Genomic DNA, 21021 nt, shown 5'->3' with positions numbered 1-21021 from the left:
TTGTTTTGATCTGGTGCATAAGGCTAGTACGAAGAATAGTGCATGGTAGTTCTTACAATTGGCTTTCTTATTGGCCAAACCGAAATAGTCCTATAAAGGATGTGTACTCTCTCCCCATCTGTGGCAACACCATCAATCAATCAGATGTAATTGTTGGTGGTCATATGACACACTTAGTGCCTGGAACAGATATCTTAAATCTTCCAAATGCCAAGATCTGGCGGTCCCAAGAAAGTTTAAATAAACTTAGTGGTGAAATTGTTTTGCATTTTTATAGTGAATCACTCTGGATGAGTGTTGTTGTTAAACCAATACAAAGAGTTGAAACAGAACCTGCAGAAGTTCGGTATGAAGTGCCGTATAACAAAAAAGTATTAGTATTATTATCATTCACCAGCTGGATAAGTGATGACATTCCTATCAAAAAGTCTGTTGACATTAGATTATAATGCAGTAGTATGGTATTTAGAGTGTGTTTCAACCAGGCTTCAAAAGTTTTGATTTGTTAGACTTTCAAATGATACTAAAGCATGGCATTGGAGTTTGCACAGATTTATAGATTTTGTGATATGACCAGATGTGAAAATCAGCCTCAGATTCCTGCACAATATACAAGCCTGAGAGAATGCAATTTGATTTTTTTTGTCATGCACAGGATGCAAGGCTACTTTCTTCACAAGCAGTGTTGGAAGCACTTCTGGAATACATGCAATAGAGGATATATCAATGCACAGAGACAACATGGGGCATATTCAACATAACTCTCAATTCTGAAGAAAGGCATCGATTTTTAAACCAATATTCATCTTGAGATCAATGAATATGTGGGTTAGAAATTCTGAGGGATACCCTTGCAGGACACCTAACACTTGCTTTAAGGCAGCGACTTCATTACAAATAATTTAAATCTCAGGGTCATGAAGTTTCACATACCAATGCATTGAATGCTTCTCAACACTGTTCAGAGAAGACATGACTATTATCTGTGTTAGCAGCACATCTCATGAGAGTTTTCTTGCATTCAATACATGGACCGCTGTTTGGTATGAGAGGTTATATTACAGAACATCAGCTAGCAGGTTTGAACGCAGTTAGGCACTAAACAGTCTGGGATTTATATGGACTATGATGTTATGCATACAAACACTTACAGGAAATAAAATTCTTAGTAATGGTCGGCCCATTTGTCTGTGCCTTTCCACCAGAACCTACAAAGCTGCAGGTGGTCCATAAGATAAAGAACGGAATGCATGCACATTTTTAACAAACAAAAATGAGCGACCATACCCTGTTCAACCACACTTTCCAAAAAATATTCCTCTTTTTCTTTAATTATTGCCCACCTGCTTGAGTCGGTTGCAAATAACCCAAAAATGCAATGAAAGGTGATCGGGAGAGGCAGCAATAGTCAATGTAAACACTGCCGTAAAGTTCATTTAAAGAGTCCAAAGGTTCTGCAAAGAAAAATCCAAATCTATGAAAGTTTTTTCTTTATTTCGCATCAAAATTCTTCTCAGTACAATATGTTAATAGCCAATGCATTTTGCTATTCTGGGCAAAAAATAATGGAACTTCTTGTAGACTCTTGTTGCTGGTACAGCAAACCCACCCATTACACTTATGGCATAACACACGTAATGTTTGTGTGACTGGCTGATATGTTACAGCTACATGTACGATGGTGACCAGAACCTGGACCATCACTGTATAGGCCCGTGTGGCTACACTTTGCCATACAATGATTTTTAACACTGAAGAAGCTCTTTTTGTTGTGGGAGCAAAATATGTTGGCTCTTATCATATTGTACTGTTAAGAATTTTGATATGAAGTAAAGAACAGTCCTTCATGGACTCATGCATTTGGATATTCTTTACAGGGCCTTTGTACTTTTTGAATGAATTTTACAATAGAGTGTTTATTTTGTTATGCCAATTGCATTTAGCTTCCATTTTAGTTTTCATGTTAACATAGCCTAATTCTCTGATGGTGCTTTGTAAATATTTCTCTATATAGTTTACGCCCGGTAGTCTGCACAGTTAGTTCCAGGGTTGCACAAATTCAGAACATGAGGCATGTTTTATAGTTTCTGGGCTCGCAAAGAAACGACTCTTCAGATTCAGTCTAATTAAAACACTGTCCTACACCTTTAACTCACTTTGATTAACCTGCTGTTTATTATTTAAACAGCAACCATTCAGAACTCTTTGAGATGTTCACTTATGCCCAAAGTCATCATGGAACTCTGCTGAGATGCAGGCCTACTGCCCCTGACCTTCATCCTGAAGAAAAAGATAGCTGTACCCTCGTAGGTGCATCTATGGATGCAGTAATCTTGGTTTCCTTACATACACTATCAAGGTATGGGGTTAGGTCATTCCAACAGACCGTGCAGATTGGACTCCCTTTTTGTTTATTTTTTTAAATCCATATAACAAAAAATTGTTTATCCATAAATACATCCATAAAATCTCATTAAATATGTAAAAAATGACACAGAATTGTAGAATAACACCGATTTGCTGGAAGGGAATAAATCCTAAAATCCATAAAGATAGACAATATAAACATTTAACCAGTATTAAAAAATAAAGTAAAAAATAAAAAATTAAGAAGCGTAATATCTCATTGATACAAGCTAAACAATTGATTAAACCTTAGATACTTTAAGCATAGACATAAAAATCAGCGAGTATGTGCAAAATACTAATTCATCCTATATTCAATGGTATAGCTAGGTTACAAGAAAATATCAAATGTCATAGAATAGAATAAAATATTGGTATTACAATGCATAGAAATAAAACATACTGGGAATACCTCTAAAAAGATAAGCTGAATTTTTAGATCTTAATCAAAATAGTCTGCCCAAACCCTCTCAAACTTCTTAAGTCCACCAATTCTCAATGCATAGGCCCGTTCACTTTATTTACTTGCTTCATTTTTCGGACCCATTCATATATAGATGGTATTAGATCTGATCACCATCTCTGAAGCAGAAGTGATCTGGCGACAGCCATTGCAATATATAATAATTTGATCAGTTTGTCTGAAAGAAGAAGGTCTGGGTCATAGCCAAGTACTATTAGCCAAGTATTCAAACCTATTGAAATACCACATTCGAGTTCCAGATAGTGAAAAATGTCATTCCAGAACCTCTGAATCAAAGGGCATTGTAATATGATATGTACCCAATTGGCTGAAGGATGGTTAAGGCAACGAAAGCACTGCGCTGATTGGTTAGAATAAATCTTAGATAGAAAAAGTGGAGTTCAATAAAGTAGCCATTTACAAAAAAACAACATCCTTCGCCAATTAGCTCCCCTTAATGTGCTAAAATTGATAATATTAACTGCCGACCACATACTCGCTGTAATTTCCACCTCCTCATATATAGCACATTTCGTTATGGCCTTCCCCTCCAGTTCGATACCCTTAATTGAGTCTAAACACTTTTTCCATTCCCCAGGTTTCTTAAATGCCATATCTTCTAATCGATCATATACTAAACGTTTCCGTTCGATGATCTGAACCAAATCAAGTTTACTCAAGAACTTACTAAAAATATTATATGACCCAAGGAGAAGGAAGTCATTTGGAATTAAATAAGACATTTCAACTATGTTCAGCCATTTATCATTCCTTAAAAAATCTGAAATTTTCCCAAATCCAGCCTTGGCCCATTTTTATGTAATTACTGATGATTCTCTAATCCCAGATACTAAAATAGGGCCAGATAACGGAGTTGAGGAGTTAATTGCAGGGATAGAATATATTTTATAAAAAGCCAGGCGTTTATGGAAAAAACACTGTATGCACTTATACCGTACCAATTTAGGAGATTTAACAATTGTTAATGGGCAGTGGATCTGTTTTTTCTTTACAAATTAAGTTAATAAACTAATTAATAAAAAGACCCGATTGCAATTCCGCCTTTAATCTAGACATATACTGTGCAAAATATGCAAAATAGTAATCCCTCAAATTTGGGAGAGCTAATCCGCCATTATTCAGCTCCTCATATAAAGTGCTAAGTGCAATTCGGGATACCTTCTTTCCCCACAGAAAAAATGGAAACATAGACTCTATTTTGGTAAAAAAAGAGGTCATTAAGACGCAGGGAATCGTAGAGAAAAGAAAATTAAATAGCAGAAGAACAGACATTTTAATCAATGTGGCCCTACCCAATATTGTTAATGGAAGAGAATTCCATCGAAGGAATAAATCCTGGACTTTTCGTAAAAATGGGGCGAAATTCAAATCATATAAATCAGTAATTTGTGCCGAAAAATGAACACCAAGGTATCTTTTCGATTTTGTATTTATACAAGAGATGACTCCCGATATGCTCTCTATAGCATAGAGGTCCGCAATAGATAGGAGTTACATCAGTACTACTAGTAACGCTGGTAATGTTATGAACAATTATCATTATTGAATAGTTTGTATTCTTCACTATTCTAATAATGCTTATTGCAATAATATGTCTCATATTTCTTACAATCGCAGTTCATGTTTTATTTGCAAAGATTAGAGCTTAGTGACAAACATAAGGGTTACATTTGTTTCCATGATTTCCTTGGGAATCTGAGAGTCATGTTCTAGGTTACTGACAACATCCATAACTCTGGAGGTTTAACAGTTTGGATGCGGTACTGTGAGCTAGACAGATAGACCAACATTTACTGATTATATTAGAAGACTCGGTCTATGTACTATGAAGTTGTGTTGTGTTGCTTTGAATACACAGTCCTACTAGATTAGTAGGAACCAAAAAACAATATGCACATTTTTAAGAAGGCCTAATGAAAGCAATTAGAATTTGTTTTGCAAGCAAGTGAAAATGATTTACTATATGGTCTTTACTAAAAGGGATATCACAACACCATGTGACATAAAAGAAAATTGTAATACAAACATTTTGCAGGCTAGCTATTATTAAATCCTTCCATTAAAATACAGAATTAACAGAAATATTTTAAAATCCCTGTAAATCACACAATAAAAAAATTATACCTAGATAGTGGCTAAGGTGGTGCTCATCAGGCAAATGAGCAATCTTCAAGTCTCTGTCTGAACAGGGAACTGAAAGATGAAAGTGGAAAATTGCCTTTTTTGGTTGAAATCATGTCTCTAAAGAGGCTCAATGAATTACAGGTGTTATCCATAGAAGAATTATTCTTGAAGTCGAGCGAGAATAATATTGTCATAAGAACCTTGGAAACAAAGCCTAAACGTTTGCTAGATTTCACTTCTTTCCAAGGGTCAATCTATGCTGTTGCCTATTTTTATCAATAACCCTCAATATCCTGCAGAAATGATTCTGCACACCGTAAATATGAGAGTTATGAGTCTTGCATTTAAATAAAATGCTGGAAATGTCATTTTGGGTGGTTTTACATAGATTGTTTTGGAATTCTCAAATAATTCTAGTAGTAGTCTGTGACTTTTAACATCCATAGATTTCTTTGAGTACTGATGCATAAATATTTGTGCAGACAGAATTTTAGCAGGTGTGCAGCTCAACATGTTTAAAATGTAGGCAACATTTCATTTGAGTGTATAACTTATTTTTCTTTACCACTGGGAAAACATTTTTTACCAAGAAGAAATCCCTTGCTGTACCCCCCAGTTCACACCAGAGGAAAGCACTCACCTTGTTCTTGCCAATAGTAAATTTGCATGCATTTTTAAACTAGAATCTATCTGCAAATTGTTGGTGAATGCCCGCAATTGAGGTGTAATGTCCGTATTGGTGTATCCCATTTGCAAGGGTAAAACACTTACATTCATGTTTATGTAACTCAGGTATATGAGTTTACCATGATAATTTGTTTAGAACTCCAAGTCGAAAGTTAGTGCACATATTCCTTTAAGAACCTGGCCCAAAAAGAGCATTGGTGTAATTTGTTGAAAAGACAGAAAATCAAAAGTGATCTTGTTGTGCTTGAACAGTCTCTGAAGAGCAAATCTATTTTAAGAGCAACAGTAGCTAAGAGGATTGTAAAACGTCTGAGCCTATGCAATCAGGTAGGAGTATAGTCTGACTTTAGTAGTTGTGAAACTTAGCACTCTATGCATAGCATACAGACCTGTCACACATTAACACTGGGAACAAAGAAAGCTACTCACATGTAACAATAGCTTTGCAGCTTTATATCCACTGTATAGTGGCATACAATATCTGCCCAACCTCCCCATTCTGGTTAAAAGGTTAATGTAACAGGTATTATTCTGCCGGCTCCGATTATTAAAAAATCTTACTGTAAAATATCAAGGTTTTATTTGCTGTGTCATAACATGCAGAAACATATTTTCAAACCTCACACTTTATATAACAGTTCTTGGTTTCTGCCCACCTCAATCTACACACATAGGGCCCGATTCACAAAGGTAAACTGAGACGAAAGCCTAACTTTCCAACTTTTGGTATTCACAAAGGGCATTTACAAGTAGTAAAGTTAGACTTTTGTCTCAGTTAAACTTAAGTTTTGGCCTTAAGTTTAACTAAGACCAAAACATAGACAAAAGTCTAACTTTACTACTCGTAAATGCCCTTTGTGAATAACAAAAGTCATTAAGTTAGACTCTCGCCTGTGTTTACCTTTGTGAATCGGGCCCATAGTGTTTATTTTATAGAGTACGTATGTCAAAACAAGAAAAAACTGAATCAAAGCGTTACTACTTATTTTTATTTATGCAATTTTTTTAACTTTACTTTTCTTTTTCAGCCCATTCCAGCTCTTGCAGTTTTGGGGGATACAGAAGAGCCCACTAATTGTGGATTTATTCCAGGCGCTCTGACCCACCACAGCTTGAAATGGAAAACAAATATGATCCCTCTGCATGACATGGAACATACTAAGTTTGATGAACTCAGAGGAAAAACCTTCAAGTAAGTTTCTACTTCTACAAGTGAAATCAATATTTTAATAAATACTGTTTCCTAGGTGGATTTTTTATCTATTGAAATGTTGCTATATGGGGAATGTCGTACTTTAATATTCGGGACCACGTAGGGAACAGGGCCCTACCCCTGTCTATCTTGGTATTAGCGAACCGCAAATGGTAAATGCGGCATGTACGAGTGCTTTACTTATCGTTCTAGCTATGAATGCACTGTGTACACGTTATTCTGCTGCACTACGCGGGTTCCATTTTGGAAGCAGTGGCCATCTTGTCATTGCCCTCACATAGGCTATAATGGAGCAAATACGGGCCTCACAGTACATGGGCTTCTTCTCTGACTTCTCTGTGACCTGGGCAGCTGGCTCTGCTGCCCCGGGTCAAACTGGTCTCACGAGCTCCCCTTCCTCTCTCCACCTGTGATTAGCATCAGGGCTTGACCCGTCATAAAACCCTTTCATTCTACACAAGCCCCTGGCTAATCTCTTTCGCACCTGGCTGTTCCTGCTTTATGACTTGGTTCCCAAAACAGGAGATGCTCATGTTTATTGGGGGGATCTGTTTACATGTAATGTGGGATCTGAACCTTGTTGTGTAAATCATTGTGGGCTGGCCGAACTGGAATGTGGGATGGTCATCATGACTCTGCCTTTTCTTTGTAATGTACACTTGCATATTGCCGTATCATAAAACCTAGGAATGTATGCTTGAGGCAGGAAAAAGGGTATTTAAGATGAAGTCCATTCCTATGATTTTCAGCAGTCTCCTGAGAACATACACGCTGTTGTACTTCTAGGATACCTGTCATTGGTCTGCAGCCAATAAACGATTCTTTGACTTCACCCAGAAGACTCTGTGTTTCTGTAGGTCCGGAACAGGGTGAACCCAGAAGTCATAGGGTGTGTGTCCCTGCACCGCTGGGTCTAAATTACCCAGTACTTCAGTTTGGCGCCCAACTCGGGACGATTTCAGCGGTACCAGTCCAAGCCAGAGGTTCGTGAGGAGCTTCGTGTGGAAATTCTGGAGGAAGGCCGCCACTTCATCGACCCCTGCATGTCGACGTGGTCCGAAAGTCTTTTCTGCGAGGTTCTCCGCGTCCCGACGGCTACGAAGGACTGCTGCCCTGATTAATCGACCTGTTTTGGACCCTTGACGAGTTTGAGAGAGCGAAACAATCGAGAGAGTCTTCTGGTGACGCCATCGATTAGCAATATTCAGTTAAGTATACGTGGAGCGTCTCCCATTTGTTTTGGTATCCTTCGGGATCGTTTGGTTTGATTTGGTAATAGGTGATTTGGTGTTTGCAAACCCCAAAGCCAGAGGACTCGTGTATTCACGAGAATATCGTAATCGATAATCCTTTGACGTTTGGATCTAGACTAGTGAGCGAAGATGCCTGGTTCTAGAATATTTGGTAGAATATTTTGTTTGGGTTGTGGAAGAGATTTCCAGCTGGAAGAATCATGCCCGGTTCCTCCGGTTGGAACTCCAACTTATGAGCTCTATGTAAAACATGGCGTAGGCCCCATTGCATATAACGAAGTATGGATCCACTACACCAGAAAAGACGGTGTTTTAAAATGGCCCCAAAATGGTAGTTTTGATACCGATATTTTAGATAATTTGGAAATTAAATTGTTTAAGAAGAAAGCCCGGCCGGCGATGTTTGACTCTTTCCGCTTATGGCGAAAGGAAGCCAAACAAAAGGAAATTAAGCTAGCGAAAAAGAATAAGAGAGAAAAAGGTATGACAGTAATGCAAGCAGCTGTACAATTTAAAGACAATGAGGAGGAGCAGATGAGCGAGCAATTACACAGGCAGCGCAAGTTAGGGATTGACAAATGTTACCCAGCTTTACCACATTCTAAGCAGAATGAGTTAGAAGAAAAGGAGAAAGATCCCTTGATGTCGCATTTGTTGAGTTCGCCACCCCCGTATGCGCAAAATGCCACGGCGCCTCCCCAGCTTGTGAATATGCCTCCTCCAGTCAATATGCCGCAAGCTTTGCCGCAACCGCCAGCTGCTTTGCAGCCGGCTCTTATCCCTGTAGCGCAACCCTCTCAAGGGTTGCCAGTTGTGTTTCCAACTGCCCCCGCACTTCCTGCGACTTTGCCTAATTCAGCAGCTGCCTCCCCTAACACTCTTCCTTGCACCACTCCAGTACCCGTTTCTACATCCTCTTTTCTTCCCTCTGTTTTTCCCCCTGTTTCCGCTTCAACTTCTCCTTCAGCGCGACAGCGTTTAGCTAATGTGGTTACTACATTAATGTCGCCTCTCTTTGAGTCGTCTGGTGCGACTCCTGGTTTACGGCGTAAGCAATTGCGTAGTCAATTGCCTAACCCTGATGAGAAAAAGGTAATAGACAGCATGGCGCGTAGATGGATTGTTTTCCCTTCATTGTATGATGTGGAATCAGTTGTCAGCGTTTTCCATCAATGGGATGCCCCAAAACAGAGATATGTGTTTGAGAAAATGTGCGAATTTCTCTCTGAAGAATTGGAGGATAGTGGTAAAAATCCGAGCCCGCAGGAATTGTGTAGAGTGAGGTTTGATTTTGGAACTGGTATAATCGTGGACCGCGATATAGATAAAGCAGTTGCAGTTGTATTGTCCTTCAGGAATGATGATTGTCAACAGTCATTGTTTGAACAAGATGTCCTTGTGGGGAAAAAGGTAAAAGCGCGACAATACCCCATGAGAGAAGTTCCCCCGGTATGGAAGGAAGCAGTCGCAGCTGCCGGTGGTAACCCCGCTGTGCCAGCGCATTTCCAACGTGTTTGGGTGCATGTTCCATGGAAGCGCTCTGAGGTGTTAGCGCTTAAGCAGACATTACCCGATCCCCGTAAAAACCCAGCAGGTTATTATAAAGAGTTGTCACAAACAGCAGGATCATGCGTTATGAATTTGGCAGACATAGACATGTTGTTTGGTAATGTTGTTCCACAGCCTCTATGGGGGTCAATACGTAATGCAGATCACGATGCAGAACTAGGGGATACATGGGCTAACATTATTGCTGCTGATACTAGACAAACTGGTGGCGCGAAACCTGAGCCTTTAGTAGCTGAACTGCCTGGTAGAATCATCACATATATGAAGACATTAATGCCTGCAATGCGCGTAAATTGGGACAAGTTATCTGCGTGTAAACAGAAGAAGGATGAGACAGTGTCAGACTTCTTTACTAGGTTTGAGGAAACGTTTATTGACCACAGTGGGCAGGATATGAGTACTGAGGGTGGCCAACGGTTATTTGTGGATAAGTTTGTGCAGAATTTACTTCCTGACCTGTGTAAAAAGTTGAAAGATTCAGAGAGTTCTTGGGCTGTTTCTTCCTCAGCGCAAATACTGGCTACTGCACAGTATTATGAAAATAGAGATAAAGACGAGAAAGATAGGACAGAGAAGAAAACAAAGGAATTAAAGACAAAGGTCCTTTTACAGCAGGCCTATCCACCACGTGGAGGTCAGAATAATTATAGGCAACCCCAAGGTGTTTATCACCAACCCCAACAATTTCAGAACAATCAGCAAATGAATGGGTATTATCAACCACGTGTCCCTGTGGGTCCCAACCAATGTTCATACTGCAAAGAGGAAGGTCATTATAAATATAGTTGCCCTAAATTAATGCAACGGAACGGTAATGTGTATGGCGCTAGAGGTAGGGGTGGTCAGCAAGCTCCTAGAGGCAGAGGGCGTGGAAGTGTTCCCCAGAACGCGCGTCCTCTTCCGCCCCAAAGCGCCATTAATAGCTTTGATCAGCAAGCTAACGCGACTAGTAATACGGCCCAGTATTACAATAATGATTATTATGTGGAGGACGGTGATGCAGAAAGTAGTGATTACTAGGACAGCCATAGACAGAGAGAGGGAGTTGTTTCAGTGCCAGTGGATCAGAGTGGACCGTATGTTGATGTGACTACAGCAAATGTAACGGAGCCTTTTCTGCTAGACACTGGTGCTGCAAAGAGTTCAATCATGCATTCAAAACTCCCTGGCGCACCTTTGTCTGGCGATATAAATGTTTCAGTAGGTTTTTCTGGCGCCCCGGTTAGGAACCCGATTTCTAGTCCCATGTCACTTTCTGTTGGGCCTTGCGAGCTGAAAGCACCCCTGATTCTGACAACAGGTTGTGGTGAGAATTTGCTGGGATTAGATTTGTTGAAAAGATTGCATGCTACACTGTACTGTTCTCCTTCAGGAGTACAACTTACATTAGGCAAGAAAGTGATTTCCCCAATGTACTTGTCTAAAAACACAATGCCACCTGAATTGTCATCCCTTCCGGATGCCCTTTGGGCTACTGGTCCCAATGACGTGGGCCTCTTGGAGATACCGCCATACGTGGTGACTTTAAAGACTAATGTCAGACTGCCACGTATTCCCCAGTACAAAATCTCTAATGAAGGCCAGAAAGCATTGTTAGACATTGTCGGCGACTTGATTAATAAGGGTGTGATTGAAGAGACAAGAGGCAACGTTTGCAATAGTCCGATTTTACCTGTCTTAAAACGAACGGACCCTTCACAGCCACCTGTTTACAGATTTGTGATTGATCTTAGAGAGGTTAATAAGATTGTTGTGCCACAGTTTCCGGTTGTCCCTGATATAACTGCCTTGTTAACGATGATTCCAGCCTCTGCTGCATGGTTTTCAGTGATTGATTTAAAAAATGCTTTCTTTAGTATCCCAATTGCAGAAGAGAGCAGAGACATTTTTGGTTTTAGTCTGGGAGGCCGAAGCTTCCGCTTCAAACGCGCTCCCCAGGGCTACTGCGAGAGTCCATCCATATACAGTCAAGCTTTGAAAGCGCAGCTTGATGCACTTGTCTTACCTAGTGGCGCTATCCTGATTCAGTACGTGGACGATCTACTAATCGCCGCGGATACTGAGAAGATCTGTAAAGAAGCCACATTGTCATTGTTGCGCCATTTATCCGCTTTTCATCACAAAGTGTCTCTCTCTAAGCTGCAATAGTGTCGACAAGAAGTGACCTACTTAGATCATCTCTTATCGAAGGAGGGAAGGAAACTGACCCCAGAAAGAATTCAAGCCATTGCACAGTTGAGTGTGCCAAAAACACAGAGAGAAGTGCGTGCTTTCTTGGGCATTACTTCATACTGTAGGCATTGGATTCCTAGTTTTTCTTTGTTGGCAAAACCTTTATTAGCATTAACATGCAAAGACACACCGAATCCTATCCCATGGTCTGAAGAGTGCCAGAAAAGTTTTGTGGAATTGCGCAATGCATTGTGTTCAGCACCTGTGTTGGGCACTCCTGACTATAGCAAGCCTTTTACATTGTATGTTCACGAGAAAGATGGATGTGCGTTGTCAGTGTTAACACAGCCTTTTGGCGACAGACCGCGCCCATGCGCGTATTTTTCATCCACCTTGGACCCTGTAGCGAGGGCATTGCCAAGCTGTCTGAGAGCGACAGCTGCTGCAGCAATGTCTATCCGACAATCTGCTGGTCTGGTAATGGACAACACATTGATCGTTATGGTCCCACACGCTGTAGACACATTATTAAATAGGACCAAGACACAACACTTGACTAGTGCGCGATTATCAGGGTATGAACTCACACTGTTAGCGAATCATATACACATAAAAAGATGTAATACGCTGAATCCAGCTACGTTATTGCCAATTCCAGCAGATTCAGATGAGATTGAGCAACATGATTGTCTGTTCAGAACAGAAGAAGAGACGAAAGGGAGAGTAGATTTAAAAGATACTCCCCTGACTGAGTGTGATGGTACTTTATGGGTGGATGGTTCATGCTTCAAACTCCCTAATGGTGACACGACTGCTGCATATGCTATCACGACTTTACACACGGTCGTGGAAACTGCACGAGTGCCACATAATTCGGCCCAAGCAGCAGAATTAATTGCCCTCACGAGAGCATGCGTGTTGTCTGAAGGAATGAGAGTTAATATATACACAGATAGCCAGTACGCATTTGGCGTGGCTCATAATTTTGGACGACTGTGGAAAGAGCGTGGGTTCCTGACGTCACATGGAGCTAAAATTCAGAATGGCAAGTTGGTGAATGATCTCCTTGAGTCACTGACCCTACCGTTGCAAGTTGCGATCATGAAATGCAGTGCGCACAGGAAAGTTACAGATGATGTTGGACGTGGGAATGCGTTTGCTGATGAGACCGCGAAAGAAACAGCACAGAATGTGAAGACTAGAATGTATGTTGCAGGCCCCGCAAGATGGGTTAATGATGTTGGAATGTGTGAGAACACAATAGAGAGTGTGAAGTCGCTTCAGGTTGAAGCCACAGAGGAAGAGTTAAGCAAGTGGAGAGAGAGTATGGGTAAGTTGGATGAGAATGGTTGTTGGATTGATCTGACAGAACATAAGCGATGGTTGTTGCCTGATGCATATGTGCTTCCAGTGGTTACTATGGCACATGGAATGGCACATATCAGTACGAAAGGTATCTGTAAGTTGTTGGCTCCAGTATGGCAGAATGCTGGGATTCCCAAGTGTGCAGAGAATGTGGTCAAGAATTGCATGGTATGCTTGAAATACAACCCTGGTAGGGGAACCCCAACTCCAGCCGGTCACTTTGCACCCCCATCATGTCCATTCGAAGTTTTGCAGCTGGACTTTATTCACATGGAAAGATGCAACAACCTGAAATATGTACTGGTGGTTGTTTGTGCTTTCTCAAAATGGATAGAGGCTTATCCTCTGAAAGATAACACTGCCCTATCCACAGCCAAAGCCCTTGTGAAAGAGTTTTTCCCTAGGTTTGGAATGCCAAGAATGGTGTGGTGTGATAATGGAAGTGAGTTTGTGGGTAAAGTGATGAAGAACGTATGTGAAGGTTTAGGCATAAGGCAGAAATTCCACGCTGCAAATCACCCCCAATCAGCTGGACTAGTAGAGCGCTACAATGGAGCCTTAAAGCTCAAGCTGGCCAAAATCCAGGCGAGCACCGGTCTTAAATGGCCTGACGCCCTGCCTTTAGCACTCCTGTCCACCAGAATGACCATACACTCACGAGTGGGACTTAGTCCCTATGAAGTAGTCTTTGGCCGCCCGGCCAACGTATGGGGTGTGCCAAGGCCTACGAAGTTCAGTGAGATTGAGCATCCAGTACTGCTCGATTACCTGTATGATTTGACTGTTAAACTGCGTGTTTTGCACCAACAGGTACATGATACTCTTCCCCAAGCTTCTGAACCTCCTGGACACCCTATCAACCCTGGTTCGTGGGTCCTGGTCCGGAATTTCCAGCGTAAGGGCAACGACGAGCCTCGCTGGATCGGCCCTCATCTTGTGCTCCTGTCGACGAGATCAGCGGTGCGAGTAAAAGGAAGGAAGCATTGGATACATGGTACCCACTGCAAAATAGTCCCCTTGCCTCTGCCATATGACCAGTGGGTCAAGGAGGGTATCGCTGACACTGAGACAGACACTGTACCTCGTTTTGTACCATTCAGTGACGCACGCCTAAAAGACACAGCTTCAGTCCAAGAGAGTGACAATATTCTGCAGGAAGCTGTGCCACCATCAAATCGACTGGACACCACTGAGCCTGAACTTTTGTTCCAAGACCAAACGGCACCTGGCCGTCTCCGCTATAATTTGAGACCCAGGCCCATGGACAAATAAAGATTTCCTTACTATTTCCTTTTTGGACACTTTTTGCTCTCCCATCTGAAGGACTTTCTTGATTTTTGTTTTTCGAACCACCATCCGGGTTCTGCCGCAGGGTCGCGGTGCCAAGACTTTGGGGTACAGGCCGAAGACGTTAGGTCAACGGTTCTGGTTGGTCTAGGGCGTTTCCCTGGACTGACAGGCGTACTCCTTAGCAGAAGAAACTCATCCGCCGCGAGCGGCCCGAGTAGAGGATGGAGTTTTTTAAGATGGAGAGACCGATTGAGGAAATGAACTTTAAAACCAGAATGTGTAGAATTGTAAAAAGTAAATGTTTTGTCTTTTTGTGCCTTTTTACACTGTGTAGTATTATGATGTTTATTGTAGGATTTGTGTTTTTCTCCACTCAAAAGCCCATCGCACCCACTGAACAGCCTATACCTCTTTCTACTGCCTCCTCTCACTCTTTTCACCCTTTGCCTGAACACGAACAGACCAGACGATCGGAGTTTGTAAATAACTCGTTTATCCAGCTCTTGCACCAGCACCAACTAGTAGTGAATACGACCAATTGCTGGGTGTGTGGGTTAATGCCACATACCATTAACAAGGGTATTCCTTATTTGGTGCTGCCATATAGTTATAATGGATCGTCATGGGCATTCCAGACCATGTTTCTCTACGCCCTAGAGACATACTCCCCTCGCCAACCGCGTTCCATCAGACCTGGTACAAATAATAAAGCCTTAGTGAGAGGAATTGCCGATATGAGTAGGGATATTGATGCATACTCATCCATTCCCAAAGAAGAGTTGAGACCTTATGTAGGATGGAACGCGACGGGGTATAGTATTAGTCTGGGTGAAAGACAGCGAAAAATCTCATCTCCAATCTGGGTCGTACCCCACATGGGTCGGTTCTGCTTACAGGGTAATGGTCAGAACCCTAGAGCTCAACTGGGAAGAAGTGACTGCACTGAAACGTACACGTTCCCGTCACAGTTTTCCCCTGCGTTTTTAACTGCCAAGGGTACATATTTCATCTGTAATGACCGAGCATATACATGGTTGCCCCCTGATTTCTCGGGCACATGTTATATTGCGAATCTGCTACCGCCTACATTTACTGCCGCCTCCGACTATCACAAGACCAGAGTTGTGAGAGGTGTGATTAGTAAGGAGGACACTGCCGGTCAGGAAGCGGGAGACTTCTTCTTGGGTTTCCTGCCGTTTTGGGGACCTATGGTCAATAGTAGGAACCTGAGACAGCTGACTCGTGTGGTTGAATCCACCGTTAATGTAACGGCTGGTGCCCTTGGTAATTTGACAGCTGAGCTCCAAGCGGATCGCCTTATGACTTTGCAGAACCGCATGGTTCTAGACGTTATTCTTGCAGACCGCGGTGGGGTATGCAGGGTTATCCAATCCAGTTGCTGCATTTTCATACCAGATAATGCTCCAACAGTGTATCAAGCCATCTCCAAACTCCATAAAATATCTGAATCCATACACGTGGATAAGGGAGATTGGTCACTGGTGGGGTGGTTCTGGGAACTGATATCTGCCTGGGGTTGGAAAGTTCTGATGGTCATTGGAATGATCTTAGCCATTCTTTTCCTGTTCTGTCTGTGTATACAGTGTGCTCCTGCGATATGTGGCCTCTGTGCTACCTTATGTGTAAGGAAACCTGTATCGAGGGACAAGCTAAGTAATAGGATGATGCTACAGCAACATCTCCATGACTTCGTGAACATTGACCTAGACTCGGATTAAGATGAGTATAGTGATTGCCTATGTAAGGGCAAAAGGAGGGTCTGACGTACTTTAATATTCGGGACCACGTAGGGAACAGGGCCCTACCCCTGTCTATCTTGGTATTAGCGAACCGCAAATGGTAAATGCGGCATGTACGAGTGCTTTACTTATCGTTCTAGCTATGAATGCACTGTGTACACGTTATTCTGCTGCACTACGCGGGTTCCATTTTGGAAGCAGTGGCCATCTTGTCATTGCCCTCACATAGGCTATAATGGAGCAAATACGGGCCTCACAGTACATGGGCTTCTTCTCTGACTTCTCTGTGACCTGGGCAGCTGGCTCTGCTGCCCCGGGTCAAACTGGTCTCACGAGCTCCCCTTCCTCTCTCCACCTGTGATTAGCATCAGGGCTTGACCCGTCATAAAACCCTTTCATTCTACACAAGCCCCTGGCTAATCTCTTTCGCACCTGGCTGTTCCTGCTTTATGACTTGGTTCCCAAAACAGGAGATGCTCATGTTTATTGGGGGGATCTGTTTACATGTAATGTGGGATCTGAACCTTGTTGTGTAAATCATTGTGGGCTGGCCGAACTGGAATGTGGGATGGTCATCATGACTCTGCCTTTTCTTTGTAATGTACACTTGCATATTGCCGTATCATAAAACCTAGGAATGTATGCTTGAGGCAGGAAAAAGGGTATTTAAGATGAAGTCCATTCCTATGATTTTCAGCAGTCTCCTGAGAACATACACGCTGTTGTACTTCTAGGATACCTGTCATTGGTCTGCAGCCAATAAACGATTCTTTGACTTCACCCAGAAGACTCTGTGTTTCTGTAGGTCCGGAACAGGGTGAACCCAGAAGTCATAGGGTGTGTGTCCCTGCACCGCTGGGTCTAAATTACCCAGTACTTCAGGAATCTGCATACAGTTTCCACACCCATATGTAGCTCTCTAGCGACTCAGAGAGGGGTGGCTGTCAATATAGGTATTTAAATGTGATAACATTCAATGCATGTTTAGCTTTAAATGCTTCACTGGTGAAGATCCGATGTGAAGTTTGTGTGTTATTTGTTTATTAATAGTCTAATATAACATTCGGACACTAAGAGGTATACATGTGCATTACATAGTAAGAATAACAGTGACACAATTGAGCCCGATTCACAAAGGTAAAGTGAGACGAAAGTCTAACTTTACGACTTTTGGTATTCACAAAGGGCATTTATATGTAGTAAAGTTATACTTTTCTCTCAATTTAACTTAAGTTTTGGTCTTAAGTTTAACTGAGACTAAAACTTAAGTACGCAGGGTTCTTCATTCCTCTTCTTTGAGAGCAGACTCTTCTTCCAGCACCCAGCTTTCAACCTCCCCCTTCCACCTACAATGAGGGGCATCCGTAGGGAATCTCCAGTGCATTGCTATCACTCTCCTAGCTAGGACCAAGGGCAGGTTTAGGAACTTTGGGCCGGATGTTTGAAATCGCGTGTTTTATCGATTTCCTAATAGCGAATTTTAGCAATTCACTATTAGGAAATTTGCAAAATGCGATGCACAACACCGTGTTTGACACTGTTAGCGATTCACAGTGGGTCGCAAATGGACCTGCCTCATCAATATTCATGAGACAGGTCGCAATTTGTGACTCATTGTGAATGGCTACAAACACAGGGATGGTGACCTGCTAGGGGCAGCAGCCCATCATGTCTGTGATTGCTTTTTAAATAAAGCAATATTTGTATTGTAATGCAGCCTGCTTTTCTTAAAGGAAAACGGGATGCATTTCAAAAAAAAAAATTAAAAACTATTTTTTCATTTTTTTAAGAGTAGGCAGTGGTCCCTGGGAACACTGCCAGCCAGTTGTGGCTGGCAATCTTTGAAAAGGGTAAGGCGTAATACCTGACCCGAATTTTATCAACATACTCCAGAGTGGTGTGGCAGCAGTTATCCCTCAGTAATTTTTCCTCTTTAAAAAAATGAGGCAAAATTATGCATTTACAAGTACAGTTATCATAGAAAAAGCTAAAAGGCCCAATAGGTTCTACAACAGCACATGAACTAGGGGCCAGCACATATTAATGCTAAACCAGAACGAGGGATATTGTCTTTAGTAGAAGTCCTTAGTGCAATAATAGTGATTTTAACTTTAAGCCTGCAAATGTATGTGACAGTCCTATCACTGTTCAGGCCATACTGCATGCATACTGATTGGCTGTGCCAGCCCATATACTCTTTAGTGCCAGCTCCTAAAAGATTTTGGTGCCCACATTCACAAAGGGGAAGGGGTCCTTTGTGGACCCCTTCCTGTTTGGGAATGGGTTACCACCAATTTGAAATTGGTAGTGACTGCAAATATTTTGTGACTGCAGTCCCGGTCGCAAAACATTCATACATACCAGTCCTATTTGTTATTAGGAAGGGACGCCCTAAACACGCCCCTTCCTAATACCGAATCTTAAAAGCAAAATTTGATTCGGTAACAAGTTACTGATTCACATTTGCCTTTTGTACATGGCAATACGCATTTTACCGGTTGCAAATGGCCCAATGGGCCGTTTGTGACCGGTAAAATGCTTCATACATCTGCCCCTTTATTGCCACTTTCGCCGATCGTGGGTTCGGGTATAAAGCTAATAAGCATATTTCCATCCTCAGGAGGTTAGTTTGGCTAAAGTGTAGTGAATGTAGCGAAATCTAGACCATCATTTATGGGGATTTGATGTAGGGAAGCGCAGCTAGTCACCTTGCTGTGCTGCCCTACGCCAAAGTGAAAGGTCAGGAAACTTCCACCTTTTCAGCAGCCTAGTGCCAATGAAGGCTCCCTTGCACCATGGTGCAAGGGTGCCTTTGTTGTTGGCTGGATTGGTTTTGTGCAGGAAGGGGTACCTTCCTACAGAAAACCAATCCTGAGAGGTGGTTTCCTCTTTCTATGTGTACTGCAGAATGCTGCACACATGGAAAGAGTAAAAAACGAGGAGAAATAAAGGTTTTTTTCCATGTTACGCCTCACCTCAGGAGGCGTAAGGTTTTGGCGCATCCCCAGGTTATATGGTTTTGTAAATCTGGTGAAGCATCAAATTCCCAAGGTGTTGCTTGGGAACATCCACCGCAACAGCCCATGGAACGCCTCCTGAGCGCAGAGTAAGGCAACACAGTGATTTGCGCTGCCTTGCTTTTCTTCATATCTAGGAGGCAATTCAAAGCCACACAAAGTGGCTTTGCGTGGCCTCATAGATTTGGTTTTGAGTTTGCCCTGCCGGAGCGTCAGAAAAAGTGATGCTCCGGCAGTGCAAGGAGGTCATAAATATGCCCCCTAGTGTTTCGAGAGGCTTTGTGTGTGTTCAAGAATTCTTGCCCAATCCTCGGCCCCCATCTCTGGGCCCATCCCATCCTCCATCTCTGCCTGAGTTGTGTTAAGTCTGCGTTGGTCATATGCTAGGCTGATATGTAAATCCAGGAAGCCTAATTGCCACTGTCTCTAAATGTAAGGAGGGCCTGAACTACTTCATGTGTAGGTGGTTCCTTAATGCCTGTATTCCGCAGTACTTGAATTGGGCATATCACTGCTGCATACACCAGGAATTGTCTGGAAGGCCCACCTTCATAGTCAGTGCCTCATGGATTCTCAGCTACCGCTCATCAAAATAATCAGGTCTGAGTTCGTCCATGCCAACAGACTGAATCATTAAGAAACTGCCTCTTGGGGTAGGGAGGTCAACCAGCAGTATCACCGGTGCATATAAGGGGAAAAGGTGCTTTCTCTTGATGAGTTGCCACCAGAAGCGCAAAGTCATGCCCAGCAATTTAAGCGAGGCTTCGAGAGAAAGATGAGTGCCCATCATGAGAGCCAATAGGGACGCTTATTGCCACCTCAGGCCATTGCTTCCCATTTCTTCTGTTTGGTGACCTGATATCTAATAAGCCAACCATTGTGGCTGGGATACTATATGATATTACTCAAAGTCTGTGACTCACTGAACAACCATCTCTGGTCGTGCATTGTATAATTCGTAAAGAAGCCCAGCGTCTACATCCATCTCATAATAGATCACACACTAGCGTGTACAAAGACTGACTCTGGCGATCACAATGGTAACACAATTATCTTTGTTAGCACTATTCTCACCATCATAGGGAGCTTCAGTGTACCCCAGAATGCAACATTGCAACTCCCCAGTAAAATGACCCTTTGTGGTTTCTCTGTTACCTTGGTAGGTTTTGACTGCCAAGGTATACCCTGTGCTCTGACTACTGGTTCGATTGTTTGCAGGGTGCCAGAGAAAGGTAAGACACATGTCTTCTCCCAGTTCGTGCACAAACCAGTCACTTCACCTAGCAGTTACATTTAAATTCTCCAAGTCACCCCCGTGCCTGTATCTCTCAGGAATAGGAGCATGTCATCCGCATAAAGGGAGATAGTATGTTCCCTGTCATGCAGCAGGATAATCCTCACTCTGCCTTCACTTCTGATAACATTTGCAAAAGGTTTGAATGCCAACCCAAACTTTAAGAGATGTATCTCAAAGGCATCCAATATGTTTTGTCCTACCTTCATTATAGAGCACGCTCCGGTGTACAGGAGCACTATCCATTTGTCCCACCCTGGTCCTAGGTTCATACAGTGCATTACTGCATGCATATATTGCATATAATGCAACTGAATCGTTTTGACAGCCATACAGACATCTACAAAGAGCACCACAGCTTACGGGAATCCTTCCCTCGGGGTCTCA

General features: G+C 42.4%; 1 protein-coding gene across 3 annotated transcripts in view; it reads left to right on the top strand.

The window, feature by feature from the left end:
• CFAP92 (cilia and flagella associated protein 92 (putative)) overlaps positions 1-21021 on the top strand; it is a 336768-nt gene that overhangs the window by 288246 nt on the left and 27501 nt on the right. For all 3 annotated transcript variants that reach the window (XM_085624842.1, XM_085624841.1, XM_085624843.1), the window contains one exon: positions 6730-6893. In XM_085624842.1, the coding sequence (XP_085480968.1) occupies positions 6730-6893 (164 nt within the window). The remainder of the gene's footprint in view (positions 1-6729; positions 6894-21021) is intronic.

Source organism: Triturus cristatus, chromosome 9 (genome assembly GCF_964204655.1).
Source record: "Triturus cristatus chromosome 9, aTriCri1.1, whole genome shotgun sequence".
NCBI lineage: Eukaryota > Metazoa > Chordata > Amphibia > Caudata > Salamandridae > Triturus > Triturus cristatus.
This window is presented reverse-complemented; position numbering and strand designations above follow the sequence as displayed.